We start from the raw sequence: 16225 nt of genomic DNA, 5'->3' as shown, positions 1-16225 counted from the left end.
CTCGGGGTTCGTAGTCCTAAGGGTTCGGGTTCGATCCCCTGTGGAGACGGACCAGGCGGACACAAATGGGCAGTTTCTTTCACCCTGATGCTCCTGTTCAGCAGTAAATAGGTACCTGGTAGTTAGACAGCTGCTACGGGCTTTTTCCTGGGAATGTGTGTGTGAAAATTAGGATTAAGGACTTGCCCGAAACACTATGTATGCTAGTGGCTGTATGCTAGCCACTAGCTGTATGCATAGCTATGCTATGTGTGCTAGTGGCTGTACAAGACTAAGAACTCTTGTATAAATAAATAAATAAATAAAAACAATATATATATATATATATATATATATATATATATATATATATATATATATATATATATATATATATATATATATATATATATATATATATATGTCGTACCTAGTAGCCAGAACTCACTTCTCAGCATACTATGCATGGCCCGATTTGCCTAATAAGCCTAGTTTTCATGAATTAATGTTTTTTCGACAACCTAACCTACCTAACCTAACCTAACCTAACGTTTTCGGCTACCTAACCTAACCTAACCTATAAAGATAGGTTAGGTTAGGTTAAGTAGGGTTGGTTAGGTTCGGTCATATATCTACGTTAATTTTAACTCCAATAAAAAAAAATTGACCTCATACATAATGAAATGGGTAGCTTTATCATTTCATAAGAAAAAAATTAGAGAAAATATATTAATTCAGTAAAACTTGGCTTATTAGGCAAATCGGGCCTCGCATAGTAGGCTGAGAAGTGAGTTCTGGCTACTAGGTACGACATATATATATATATATATATATATATCATTATAGAGTACCACCTCTAGCTGGAAGAAGGGGGACCCATAGCCTTGAAGGAAACCACGCATAACGCATTAGAGGGAATGTTTAGATCCCCTCCACTACAGTTTCTGTGTGCTTTTCTCCTACCACCCCCTTCCTTTTTTATTTTTTGTGGTTTATTATGCATTTGATGGTTACAAGATATACATGGGTTGATGCAAAAATAATAATGCAAAAAGGTGATTAAAGGTTATGGATCTCTTGAAAAACACAACAATGGGAAACATTGATGAATGTCACAGACGGGTTCGATCATTGTTGCAAGTCAAACACTTCTTCGAATTCCTCTGAAGTTGGACTAGTGCCCAAGACGCAACAGGCATTTCCCCTCTGAATTGCAACACTGAGGCGCTGGAACAAGAAACTTTTTGCTCTCTGGTCTTTTGTAGCGCTGATCAATTTGTCCCCCAATTCCTTCAGGAACTTCAATGCACATTTTCCCCACGAACCGAGGGTCTCCGAGCCGATCGGAACAAAGCTGTATGTATATGTATATATATATATATATATATATATATATATATATATATATTTATATATATATATATATATATATATATATATATATATATATATATATTTATATATATATATATATATATATATATATATATATATATATATATATTTATATATATATATATATATATATATATATATATATATATATATATATATATATATATATATATATATATATATATATGTAACTCTATAATGATTTGTGACGATAATCTCCTTCAAGAGAGATTGAGCCTGCTCTTCCCTCCTAAGCACGTCCCTAACAACAATAACAACTAATATAGAATATATATCCAACAAGTACAACACCAAGGTTTGCCCAGAGAGCAAACGTATTCAGCACCGGGAACACCTGCTCCACCTCCGCCACTCAAACCAGCAAACTACTTGTCCATCGCCTGCCCCTCGCTGATTGGCTGGTGCCCGTCGCACCTGCTCCCTCCAGCCGCCACACTAGCTGACGTCTGGGCCACCACAACCTACAGTCATCAGAATATCCCGTGCTTTCCACAAGTTAACACGTCTCATTGGTAGACTAAGCCTTGGCTTACGTGTACTAAGGGAGGTGGCAGCTTGAAGCCAATATTCCTGCACTCATATATCTCCTTGTATATTATTCACTTGTCTATTATTCACTTGTCTTAACGTAACTTTTCATTTTGCCAGTGATTATTCTTATTATTTTGTTTGATTGATTTTATGTTACAATTTTTTATGTCCAATTTTATTCATGTTTTGCTTTTCTAACGTAATTAAAATTTCATTGTTAAATTTACTTGTGTTTTGTGTGTCTTCCCATTACCTTACCACAGACGAAAGTTCCAGATTTTCTCTTTTTGTTTCTTTATGTGACGAGGCCATACCCCTAGCTTTTGAAACAGCCGAACACCAACGCGTTACCATCACAATATATATATATATATATATATATATATATATATATATATATATATATATATATATATATATATATATATATATATATATATATATATATATATATATATATATATATATAATATGGCCTGTTCCTTATTACCAACGTATCTGCATGCTTCAACATCAAGACTCAACATCAACAATATATGCCACACGTATTGTCTAGACACGCCTCTCCCCTCCTCTCTACCCTACCTTCCACAAAACCGCTCATCTGCCATCTAGCCAGCGCTCCCAACACCAGACAAACCATAGTAATGGTCGTTTCTGCAGTTGGAAGAAAATGCACACAAAAAGTGGTGGACTTGTTTATTTTAATAATAATAATAAATAATTATAGTGAATAATAATAATAATTAATTATAATGGATAATAATAATTAATTATAATAAATAATTATAATAAATAATTATAATGAATAATAATAATTATAATGAATAATAATATGTATTAACTCGATTACAATTAATATTTACATTCATAATTAGTAATTGAAATTTGCTTTATTTGAATTTACACTAATTACAATTCTTGTTATAGATCTCTTAGCTATCTGCATGTATCTAGGCTTATCACTTTGGGGGTTCCGGCGGAGCACCCCCAAAGATAACCCGAATGCTTAGCAAGTACAACCGAAGTGGCCCCTGAGCCTGCCTATGCTTCATCCTTTGTAAAACAGGTGATGCAGAGGATCCCGGGAGAAGGGTGAGCGTTTGGTCGAGAAACAGCTGCGGTCAAGAGCGGACAAGGACCCTACCTCCCGCAGGCGCGCTTTAAGTAACCCCAGCTCGTTGCGCACGCAGCTTAGGCGATTAGACGCAACTCTTAGTCATACGTTTTCTTCCCACAGAAACCCCACCGCTTTTGGCAAAAGTAGTGTCCATTTATCTTGCCAGCTTCAAGTCTACAGCTCCAGAATTCGTGCCAAAGTGGCATCACACCACTGGCAAGCTGGATGCTTGCCAGTGTCCAGTGCACCATTATGGGCTATTCATGCCTGTGCCACCTTTCGGGTGGCTTAATTTTTATCAATCAATCAATCAGCGTGCCAAATTATCCTCCTGGACCTAGATTCACCAAGCTCCATGTATTTCTTAATAAGTAGGTTTGCTACGAAGGTTCCTAAGTATGCCCTAAGTAGATGCTTACGTGCAATTCAGGTAGGTCCACTTACGAAGATATTTGGATTTTGGGTCTGGTTCACCTGCATGTCGACAAAGGTCACTGCTGTGTTACATTTGGCCAATCAGAGAGCAACATTCTTCATATTGAAGATTTAGCGCTGGCTTATCGGAGCTCTACTGCCTCCTATTTACGTCGAATTTTCTTATAAAATTAGTATATTTCGAAGTAAAACTGTTTTTTCAACTTCTACAGCCAGCACCGACATTGTAGTAAACAAATATGTTACATTTGTTGTTTACCTACGTAATTCTAAGAGATACTGTGTAGCTGTCCTTGCTCAGAAGATGCTCTGACAATTATTGTATATATTTACTGAATTTACCGAAGGGCCACTAACTATCTAGTGGCCTCGACGAGGACAGAAAGCCGGTGGCTTGTTAAAGGGCCCGCCAATTGTCTTAATGATACTTTTTTGCTGGAATTTGGCATTTACGGCTTCAGCGGGTAGGCGGTTCCATGGGTTTATAACCCTCTTGGTGGAAAAAACATGTTTTCAGTCCTACTTGAGAGAACATACTCTCCAACACTATATCTGTGATTGCCCTGTTATTAGTGACTTCATATCAAATGGTATGAGGTACTTTGAGCTCTGTAATTACTTCATACTCAGGAATATTGAAAGATGTTCTTGTGAAGAATGTGTAATTGCCTAAGTGTAGTTACAGGATGAGAGCTACGCTCATGGTGTCTCGTCTCCATAGCAGTCATAGAACGCTTTGAAATTAGTGATAGTTTTGGCCTCCACCATCTTCTCACCTAACTTGTTCCAACCATCTACCACTCTGTTTACAAAAGTGAATTTTCATATATGTCTCCAGCAGCATGTTTGTCCGGTGTGTGGACATAGTTCTACCAACAAGTGTAAAATGCTCCAAACAAGGACAGCAGATGATGCATATTTATTGCCACCTGGTAGGTGTCAACCTCTTCCACCTGGCAATCAATGTCACAGTAAATTTAAATAGCCATACAAGCAATCCTTAAAAACTCATTATTAGTTTGCAACATACAACTGTGAGGATTCTAAAGCCAAGGGAACCTTGTATAATTAAATTATTGAAGTAAAATATCTCAATAATTTACTCTTAGGGCTGTTCAGCAAACTTGATTGTATCAGATCAACATGCCAAATGACCTATCCACCCAATTTTACTTGTCTTCTCATGGGCGGTCCTCCTCTTCAAGATAATGTAAAAGAGTTAAGGAAAAGAAGACCTTATGGAGGGCTGACCTTTGAAGATAATGTATTATGCAGGTATGTCTCAAGAAATAATGTATCAGTATTATAGTGTTTATTAATGTTTACTCCCTGATTGATAGTCAAAAATACAGGACCACAAATGGAATAGTATAAAAAATAGTAGTAGTAGTAGTTAGAGGGTCCCGGTAGTATAAGTGGATTCGTTCTTGATGCACAATCGAGAATTCCAGGTTCGAATCCCGAGCGGGACAAAAATGATCGGGCACATTTCCTTTCACTTACTGCAACATGTCCCGTGTCCATTGTGTCCCCCAACACAATGAATAATTATTATTAAAAGTAAATGATGCTGTTGAAGAAAAGCAAGACATATCTGTATCCAAGGTTATTTCAACCCAAACTATTTGCTGATGGTTTGACATGATGTTGTAACAACAAAGATGCCTTTGATTGACTAAAGATGTCAAGTGAGGCCAAGATACAATATACAGTATACTGTACCTGTATAATGAACCTCTGCTATCCACCTGCTAGTAGGAATTGCTTAGTGTTTTTGCGATGCAAGCCAAGATGTTTGATACAAGTCCAACCCTATAAAACTAGAAGTGTAAAATTATGTATTGTGCAGAAAGGAACAGAGAAACTTGGAGAGAGATCCGGAGCTTTCAAGTCTGGGTAGGAGATGGTCTTCCCACTGACTTGTTGGGAACTTAGTTTATGACGTAACTTAACATTTGGCACATGGACTCTAACTACGAGCCAATAACATTACTATGTTATTGGCAATAATGATGGCCCATCATTTCAGCGTTCCCGAGTAATTATCATCTCCCATTTTGTGTAAACATAGTAACAGATTTGCCTGAAATGTTGTTGTCTCCTCTTTAAAGGTAACTTAATGATGATTTTGTTTGGTTCAAATATGGATAAAGGTGCAAAACAGCATTCCTCAGTTATATATGACATAAGGTTATGATAGCTAAGACTGGAAGAGCTAAACTGTCCTCTGAAAAATGTCCTATGTGCATAAAATACCATAAATTATATTTGGTTAAGGAAAGAAAATGTGACCAGAGAGTTGATATATTTAAAATAAAGTACTTTTAGGATAAAAACATCTAGCTAGACATTTTATAGTAAAATAGATGCTAAAAATAAATTGAATAATAAATAAAACAATGTTTATAATATGAACACTTAATATTAAGGATATCTGATATAAATAAGAAACTTATAATAGGAAACAAAAAAAAAAGAATAAAACATATTCCCTTAAAAGAAACTGAAAGCTGGCATTTCAATACAGTATTCACACTGTCCATTAGTTGCAATGCAAACTTGAATGCAGTTTCACTAACATGCGAGTGAATTATCTTCACAATACTGTTCATGTATTTGTATTTTCTAGAAATCTTCAGCTGCCTTCACTTGACAGACTGTTGTGAAGAAGTCTGTGCTTCCAAGGCTTTCTGCTCCTCCAACTTCTCCAGGGCAGACTGAGGAACTTTATCGTAACATTTCTTGAGTGTAGCACCACTGAAGTCAAAGCCAGGATTCTGAAAGACATAATACAGTAATACTATTAAAGCACAAAGTAATCATATTAACAATTTTGCACTCATCATACGCTCCCGCGATCCATAATTTTTCTCATGTCCGAGTCGTGGACGCGAGTGGCGTCCATCATTTTAAAATATTTGTTAAAAATTTTAATTTTATCCTATCAATCTGGGAGTAGTTTTAAAATGAGCATCATTAGATTGTACACAATTTGACACCAAAATGAAAGACGTAACATGAAAATTGAAGTCAGAACACTGGAAAGATTATAAATACTTTTCTGGGGGGAGTCCCTTTGGCTCCCCGGAGCTTACTAGGCTGATATGCTAATGTCAGACTTTGGCATTAGTCATGTATATGGAGTTCAATGGGCCTACCGAGGACCACAAGCCAGAACCTGGCCCCATCAGAAGAGGCAAGGGAGGCAATGGCCTATAGAAACCCCCATGTGGTTGAAAGCATTCTGTCTGCCATCGACGAGGTCAGGCACCCAGTAAGGTAAGCATCCCAAAACAAACCTCTATTCTGGTGAAAATATTGCTACCAAAAGCTGAACAAATGAATAGAACTCCCCTGAACAAATGGATAGAACTCGTCTAAACAAAACGAGCAAACGATCATGACGTCACATGTTACTGCACTGCTGTCTGCGCAGCTCCCCCCTTCCCGGGAGAGGGAAGGGGGAGCCCCAGACCCCACACGCCGACTGTCCACCCTTTAGTTCTCAGGCTGATGCTAGAGGCGGAGGTTGTGTGCTTGGCTCCAGGGTTTTCAGCACTGTGCTTAGAGTGTGGTGGTTGTCTTCGAGGGGTGCGAGAGCCAGGAGTTATTCTACAGTACTCGGGCTGCATGCACCTAGGGTTATCGTCCCTAGGTGCCCAGTAAGTACTGCCCTTGGGGCTTGGGGCCACCTTCCACAAGCTCCTCGGGACCTGCCTCTGCTAGGCAGTATTACTGCTCGGTTTTTTGGCCGCCCTTTGGGTGCTTGGGGGTTTTGTCTTTCTTGTTTACCTTAGGGTAAGAGGCAGTTTGCACTGGTGGGCACAGGGTGCTGCACAGCTTGTTTTCACCACTCAGCGGCCGGCTCTGTTCCTTGGGGTACATTGTCCTCTTGCGGGGTTTTCTTTTTCTTTTTCTTTTTGCCTTGTGGGGGGTCTGCCTTGCTTCCCCTTTTGTGCCTGACCTGTGCACGGTTATTTTTCTGGTGGAGTCCCCTGCTAGGGCACTGTGAGTGTACACGTCCCTGGGGTTAGCAGTACCCTGCCTGGGATTACCTGGGCGTGAGTCCCTGTTGGTAAATGCTCAGGACCCTGGGAATCCCCTAGGGGGCGCATGGGTCCGATGAATGTGTCCCCAGAGTACCCCCCTCGCTTTGTGCGAGTTCGAGGGGTTGCTTGGTCCCCTTGACTCAGGGTGATCTCACGGTTTTTGCCTCCGTCCCGCTACCTGTTGGGTCGGTGATGATACTTTCGACCCTAAGTCCTGCGAGTTCTGTTGTTTGCTGATGACTCGATTTACCCATTCTACTGATGATCTTCTATGGGTACAGGCGGCGCAGGCGTTGCATGTACGCTTTCGGCTGTTGCAACACGCTAGGTTGGTTGCTCACCCAGATGCCCTGAGACTGCCCTGTTTTGCCTATAGGGACCAAGACTTGGGGGTCGGGGTCGCTTCGACCCTGGTACCCCCCTCGTCCTTCTTCTTCAGTGGTTCGTTCTGGTCCCCCACCCCCTGCTTCCAGCGCCAAAGCGTCTGAGGGTTTCGGAGTCGGATCAGGGTTTAGATGGTCCCGAGTCTCGGGCGGTCTTGGGGGATGCTCCTTCTGGTGTGGCAACAGAGGCCTTCGAGTCCGATCTCCCTGCCGAAGCCTCTGGGTCTGACCAGTGGGCCTTCTCCTGTTCGGCTCAATCGGCTGCGCCAGCCTTTTCTTTAGGGGCCGGTGCTCTAGGGGATGACTTAACCCCGGGTCCCAAATCTATGACCAAGGTCAAGGTCAAACCTTGACCACATCAAGGTTTGATGTGGTCCTTGGCTCTTTGGAAATGGTCGTTTCGGGTGACTTGTCTGCCGAGTTCTCGGGGTTTGGCTCTCCTGGCCGTTCACGTGCGGGGAGTGTCCAACATCTTGACCGACGGCCTGTCACGTTCACGACGGCCGACGTTCCGCTCTCCACGGAATGGACGGTCGACGCCGACCCTTTCAGTTGGCTTTGCCAGACGTTCGGTCGCCCCTACCAGGTGGACGGGACGCCTTCCCCACATACAGGGGAATGCGTAGCACATTCCCCTGTATGTGGCGCACTTCCCTGACTGCGAGGCCGTCGGGGTCGATGCCTTTCGGCAAGACAGGTCGAGGTGGGAGTTTCAAATAGCAAATAGTAGCTTGTTCTACTATGCAGAGAACAGGATGTACCTGGGGGTTACCTTGTGCAAATAGCTAAAATCGATCTCAAATTTGTGGTACTGTATTCTTTTTCCCGAGATATTAGCAGATTAGTAAAGGCAAAGCTAATATTAATAATAATAGTTTTAAAAAATACATAAGAACATGGTACAGTGGTTAATTATACATCACATACATATTGTACTATATTGTTCTATAATGGGTACAAGATATACTGTACTGTATTCTAATACAGTACATAGAATGACACATTTAATAAAAAGCAAGAGGCATGTGTAGTATTTAATTATATCACCCTCTTAATTACATATTATACAATACTGTATATACATATACAATGTACAAAATATATATAAATACACATACATACATACATACATACATACACATACACATATACATGCATATATACATACACAAATAGGAGAACATAGACCCCCACACAACCTATAAATTATGTGAGAAATCTTTAAAGAATTCTGATAAAGAAAAAGATCTTGAGGTGATTCTAGGTAGAAAACTATCACCTGAGGATCACATAAAGAACATTGTGCGAGGAGCCTATGCCACGCTTTCTAACTTCAAAATTGCATTTAAATACATGGATGGCGAAATACTAAAGATATTGTTCAGAACTTTTGTTAGGCCAAAGCTAGAATATGCAGCAGTTCTGTGGTACCTATATCTTAAAAAGCACATCAACAAACTGGAAAAGGTGCAAAGACATGCCACCAAATGGCTGCCAGAACTGAAGGGCAAGAGCTTCGACGAGAGGTTAGAGGCATTAAATATGCCAAAATTAGAAGACGGAAGAAAAAGAGGTGATATGATCACTACGTACAAAATAGTAACAGGAATTGATAAAATCGATAGGGAAGATTTCCCGAGACCTGGAACTTCAAGAACAAGAGGTCATAGATTTAAACTAGCTAAACACAGATGCCGAAGAAATATAAGAAAATTCACTTTCGCAAACAGAGTGGTAGACAGTTGGAACAAGTTAGGTGAGAAGGTGGTGGAGGCCAAGACCGTCAGTAGTTTCAAAGCGTTATATGACAAAGTGTGTTGGGAAGACAGGACACCACAAGCGTAGCTCTCATCCTGTAACTACACTTAGGTAATTACACTTAGGTAATTACACACACTCATATATATATATATACATACAGTATATATGTTATTTATTTCCACAGTTCAAAGATTTAGTAATATTCACAATTAATTTTGATATACTTTTACACACAGCTCTAAGAGAAGAGCACTGGCAGCATAAATGATGGCAACTCACCTCAATCTGGAATCGTTCAAGATCTAATTTCTTTCTCATTTCATGGATGGTCCAGGGGTCAGCGAGGAAGTTGTCAGTCAGCAGTCCCTCCCATAGTGTCTCCTTGCTGCAGGCATCAGCCTTGGACATAGCAATGTGTAGTAATTTCTTGTCTTCCAGTGTCCATACTGTCTCGTCTGCTCTCACCACCCCAAACAGTTGTCCCTGAAGTTAGAAATGATCACATCTTGCTTAAGGAGGAATGACATATGACTTATCTACCCATATCTTTGGAAACCTTATTAACCCATTGAAAAAATTCTTATGGAGTAGGCTTAGTGTATAATCTTTTGGTACTGATGTCCTCCAATGTTGGAATCATATGAATGAACACATTAGATATTTCCCAAATACAGTGGTACCTCGAATAACGAATTTAATTCGTTCAGGCGCCGTCGTCGTCATATGAAATGGAAGTTATACAAAACGAATGTCCCCATTGACAATAATGGTAATCAAATTAATTTGTTCTACCACCGAAAAACATCAATATGATATTCGATGTTTTAAATAATGGAGCAGCCTACCTTACATACACTACACAAACCTTTATGACATTTTTCTTTCTTCAAATTTGGTCAATATTTATTTTTCATTTGTTTTATAGCGAAAGGTTTGTTCGGTAGTCGGCAGGTAGGCTGCTCTATGTTTCATACATAAAAAAAACAAAAATAAAAAAAATTAAGAATTTTGTAAACCAGAACAAATGTCAAAAAGGTTCGTTTGGTTGTCTACAGGTAGGCTGCTCTATGTTTCTTAAATAAAAAAATAATAAAAAAGTTGAAACAATTTGGAAAATGGACAAATGCCATAAAGGTTCGTTCAGTGTTTGACGGGTAGGCTGCTCCATTATAACAATCTTTCTTTGTTTCAAATGTGTTCCATATGTTTTGAATTTTTTGTTTACGTCCCAATCATGGAGCAGCCTACCCGACAAACATTGAACGAATCTTTATGGCATTTGTCCATTTTGCAAATTGTTTCAACTGTTTTTTTTTTTTTTTTTTTTTTTTTTTTTTTATTATTTAAGAAACATGGAGCAGCCTACCAGTAGACAGCCTACCGAACGAACCTTTTTGACAATTGTTCTGGTTTTCAAAATTCTTAATTTTTTTATTTTTGTTTTTTATGAACAAAACATTGCGCAGCCTACCTGCTGACCACCGAACGAACCTTTTGCTATAAGACAAATGAAAAATAAATATTGAACAAATTTGAAGAAAGAAAAATGTCATAAAGGTTTGTGCAGTGTATGTAAGGTAGGCTGCTTCATTATTGAGACGTAAATGACAAATACAAAACAAATGGAACACTTTTGAAACAAAGAAAGATTGTTATAATGGTGCAGCCTAACTGCCGAACACCGAACGAACCTTTTTGACATTTGTTGTACAGTATTTCAGAAATTTCATGTCTTTTTTCTACAAAAATGTCAATGCTTTGCAACATCTCAGCAGTCACCGCTTTATATTCCAGCATCATTAGCATCTTTAAACAAGAACAACATAATTTATTTGCATCGTCGGAGGCGTCCAAGAATGTGCAAGCAGCAGCGCGACCTCACCATGTAGTGTTGACGTTACTCAAATGGGCGTTCGCCATTCGGGACGATTTGTCGCCGATCAGGCCGGTCGTTACCCAAAATGTTCGCCTTTTGGGGCGATCGTTATGCGAGGTACCACTGTAATTCCACATAGAGTACACTAACGAGAGAATTGACGGAAAGATACATGAAAAATAAGAAGGGCATAAGGAAAACAAACAACATATACAGTACCTGTATACTGTATACCTGTAAGTTAAAAATTTAAGAAACAATAACTACAAGAGCAGCTCTTAAGAGGGGAAAATGTAACTGATCATAAGATAGCAACACCAGGTGAGTTTAGCCACACGTTGCTGTAATGTATATGTCAAGTTGCAAATATTGCTTGTGTAATTACTGTACCTAAGTGTAGTTACAGGATGAGAGCTGTGCTCATGGTGTCCCGTCATCCCAGCACTCTTTATCATATAATGCTTTGAAACTACCAACGGTTTAGGCCACCACCACCACCTCACCTAACTTGTTCCCACCGTCCACCAGCGTTTGTGAAAGTGAATTTGCTTAAATTTCTTCGGCAGCTTTGATTAGTTAGTTTAAATCTATGAGCTCTTGTTCTTGAAGTTCCAGGTCTCAGGAATTATTCCCTATAAATTTTGTGTGATGTGTGATGCCAAAAAATATTTAATTTGCTATAGAAGCAGAGGTACAGGAGGCACTGCTACAACCTTCACATTAACAGAACAGTATTGACTTACAGGACACTGAACAAACTATTTCTTTCCACTTACCTCAAAAATCACCTTGTCCAAAACCACCACCTTAATGTGAGATGGTTTGACAACTACCTGTATGGATTTTGACTTCGTTCCCACAGGTATGTCCACCTCAGTGTGGACTTCAGCAACTGTCTGCCACCACCTGCCCCATGGCACCTTGCATGGCACTATCCCACTTCTTTCATCAAAGTTTGTCTCAACATAATCAGGCATGGCTCTTTGGCAATGCTGAAAAGTAAATAAATAAATCTGAGAAATGTAAAGATTCTATAATACAATAAGGTTACAGTATTTCCATTGTAACATATTTATATGTGCAGTGTACATGTTTTAGTGATAAGACACATATATAAGATAAGATACAGATACAAGATAAGATAGATACAAGATATGACAGATAAGATACAAATGAACAGATTCCTGAACATGCTGGTTCAGGAATCTGTACACCAGTTGATTGACAGTTGAGAGGTGGACCAAAGAGCCAAAGCTTAACCCTCACAAGCACAGCTAGGTGAGTACAACGAGTTACCGTTGAGTTACAATGAGAAACCACTCAAACCGTTGAGTGGTTTCTTATATTTATTTAGTAGAGTCTTGGTTACAGCAGTCAGTGTGTTGGCAATGTAGTGAAGTGTCATAGTACAGTAGTTGAGACATAGCCTGGAGCATGGCAGAGAGATGAGTGAGGCTCTCTGCCTCAATGCATGCGAAGTCGAAGAGCTCGAATGCGGGCGAGAGCGTGGAAGCTTGATGCGGACAGAATCTGGCTATCTGCTCTGTAGTGAGGCTGAATTGTCTTGTGAGGGGGTAGGAACTGGACTCGTCAAGGGTAACATTGTTGCTGGTGAATGTTGAAGATATGCGGTATCTCTCAAGCGTCTATACTAAATCACTACAGTATTTGAGTTAGATTGATGATGATTCGCTGAAGAGAACTTATATTACAAACTTCCCCTCACTTAGACCAAACTGACCAACATACCCGATTCATTTGAGAAAATTCATTTTCACAAACAGAGTGGTAGACGGTTGGAACAAGTTGGGTGAGAAGGTGGTGGAGGCCAAAACGGTCAGTAATTTCAAAGCGTTACATGACAAAGAGTGCTGGGAAGATGGAACACCACGAGCGTAGCTCTCATCCTGTAACTACACTTTGGTAATTACACATAAATCACAAGACATATTACCCTATAACAATTATATACCGCCACCTGAAACCATCTACAAATTCAAAAAATTCCAAAAATTTAAAATGTTTATTCAGGTAAATGTACATACATAGAAGATGAGTTACAAATATACTGTAATGTTCGATTTATAGATAGAGCTAGTACTTACAATACCTAAAGCCACTAATACGCACAGTGTCTCGGCCAAGGTGTGGGAGGGGGGGGGGAGAACACTTAGACTAGAGCTTAATACTAATAGAGATTAAAGTATAAATTGTGTTGAAAATGGAAAAAAGGGGGATTGGGGGGGGGAACATGGCAGAAATCAGCAATTATACAAGTCGGTCAACAAACAGCATTTATTTAAAATAGCAAGGCATGGGTTGACATTTAGGGGGCAAGGTAGGTTACATGGAGTAAATTAGGTAGTACTTAGTTTTTATCTTAAACTGGTTGAGAGAGGTACAGTCTTTGACATGATTGGGAAGGTCATTCCACATTCTGATCCCATTGATTTGTAAAACATATCTAGTTTGGTTAAGCCGCACTCTTGGAATATCAAATAGGTACAGTATTTGTTTCTGGTGTGGTGCCTATGGGTTCTGTTACAACCTTCTAGGAAGCTTTCAAGCCTTCTAGGAAGCATTCAAATAAATAAAATTAAATCAGAGTACTATCGAGAGCTCGTGGAAACAAAATATACCCACAACATACAATTTCATAAAGAAATAATGCCGTTATTTCCACCCAAAATACTGTACCTAATACAGCCAGCCAGACGACACTTAGTGAAGGAAGTCTTACTAAGCGAGCACCTCTACGGCTGCTTGACACTCCCGCCGCCACTCCATAGAAAATGGACCATCCAGGGACAACTACTCAAAATCAAAATCCAAATGTTTCTTCAGGTTAATGTACATATATAAAAGATGAGTTACAAGCATAATGTTGGATTTATAGATACAGCTTGTACTTACAATACCAATACCTAAAGCCACTAATACGCATAGCGTTTCGGGCAAGATGTGGGGGAAAACACTTAGACTAAAGCTTAATACTAATTGAGATTAAAGTATAAACTGTGTAGAAAAGGTGAAAATGGGGGAGGAGGGAAACATGGCAGAAATCAGCAATTATACAAGTTGGTCAACAAACAGTATTGTTTCAAAATAGCAAGACATGGGTTGACATTTAGAGGGGTAAGGTAGGCTACATGGAGTTTATTAGGTAGAACTTAATTTTAGGTAGAAGAGTTAGTCAAGTTTAGAGTTAGGTAGTACTCTCAAGCAGTTTTATTTTTAAACTGGTTGAGAGAGGTACAGCTTTTGACATGATGGAAGGTCATTCCACATTCTGGGTCCCTTGATTTGTAGAGCATTTCTAGTTTGGTTAAGACGCACTCTTGGAACATCAAATAGGTATTTGTTTCTGGTGTGGTGCCTATGGGTTCTGTTATAACCTTCTAGAAATCCTTTAAGCTTCCTAGCTTAAAAGTTTCCTAGCCTAGGAAGCTTTTGTCCCGCCTCTCAATTGTCTATCAACTCGTGAACAGATTCCCAAGCCTACTGGGCTCTATCATATCTACATTTGAAACTGTGTATGGAGTCAGCCTCCACCACATCACTGCCTAATGCATTCCACCTGTTAACTACTCTGACACTGAAAAAGTTTTTTCTAACGTCCCTGTGGCTCATTTGGGTACTGTACTTAGTTTCCACCTGTGTCCCCTTGTTCGCGTGTCACCCGTGTTAAGTAGTTTATATTTATCTACCCTGTCAATTCCTCTGAGAATTTTGTAGGCAGTGATCATGTCTCCCCCTACGCTTCTGTCTTCCAATGTCGTGAGGTGCATTTCACGCAGCCTTTCCTCGTAACTCATGTCTCTTAGTTCTGGGACTTGCCTAGTGGCTATTGCTGTGTATACCTAAGCTTGTTAATAATATAAAAAACTAATAATTTTCTTAATTTTTTGCTTAATTTCTTAATTTTTTATCAGTTAGATTAACGACCTGTGCGAAACGTTATGCGTGTAGTTGAATCTGTAGCTAGTTCTTGATCTACACTGTGTAATATCTCATACAGAATAGGGTTATCTTGAGAGGATTTCGGGGCTTAGCGTCCCCGCGGCCCGGTCCTCGACCAGGCTTCCTTTTTGTTACACACACCCAGGAAACAGCCCGTAGCAGTTGTCTAACTCCCAGGTACCTATTTACTGCTAGGTGAACAGGTGCATCAGGGTGAAAGAAATTGTTCCCAATTGTTTCCGCCTCCACCTTTTTTTATAGGAGTAAAGAGGATGGAGAGGCATATACTGAAGGTGAAGGAGTTTAGAAGTGGGATATACAGTGAGAATTACGAAAGCAGGCGGGCTGTCCGCCTTGCTGACACGGCTAAACAAGACAAGGCATCCCTCGCCTCCACCGGGAATCGAACCCGGAACCTCAGCTACGAATCCTGGGCGCTGTCCACTCAGCTGTCAGGGTAGCAGCACATTGCTGTGTATACCTAATTTTCCTAATAAAAAAGTGGCTTTGCAATAATGTAAAAACATCAATGCTACGTTCTCTCATAAACCAAATGTATCTTCCTGTATATATATAAATAAATAAAGTAAATGAACAAGTGTGGAGGGAGAGAGGTAGGTAAGGGTTGGGGGAGGGGTTGGGGTTAAGAGAGGGTGGGAGGGAATTAGGGTTGAAGGTTACGAGGGGAAGGGGTGGGGGGTGAGGGGAAGGGATG

General features: G+C 39.8%; 1 protein-coding gene across 2 annotated transcripts; it reads right to left on the bottom strand.

Annotated features, from left to right (window-relative positions):
- Window positions 1-5769: 5769 nt before the first annotated feature.
- On the bottom strand, window positions 5770-14397 carry LOC123758634 (nudC domain-containing protein 2). Of its 2 annotated transcripts, none has more exons than XM_045743132.2 (4): window positions 14248-14397; window positions 12327-12542; window positions 9954-10157; window positions 5770-6258 (listed from the first exon to the last, which is right to left on the bottom strand). In XM_045743132.2, the coding sequence occupies exons 2-4, from the start codon at window positions 12525-12527 to the stop codon at window positions 6127-6129; spliced, it is 537 nt and encodes a 178-aa protein (XP_045599088.1). In that variant the 5' UTR covers window positions 12528-12542; window positions 14248-14397; the 3' UTR covers window positions 5770-6126. The 2 variants fall into 2 exon arrangements, with proteins under 2 accessions (XP_045599088.1, XP_069190492.1); XM_069334391.1 differs by lacking the exon at window positions 14248-14397 and adding an exon at window positions 13300-13323.
- Between the last annotated feature and the right edge of the window lie 1828 nt (window positions 14398-16225).

The sequence above is a fragment of the Procambarus clarkii genome, chromosome 31, assembly GCF_040958095.1.
Source record: "Procambarus clarkii isolate CNS0578487 chromosome 31, FALCON_Pclarkii_2.0, whole genome shotgun sequence".
Lineage (NCBI taxonomy): Eukaryota > Metazoa > Arthropoda > Malacostraca > Decapoda > Cambaridae > Procambarus > Procambarus clarkii.
This window is presented reverse-complemented; position numbering and strand designations above follow the sequence as displayed.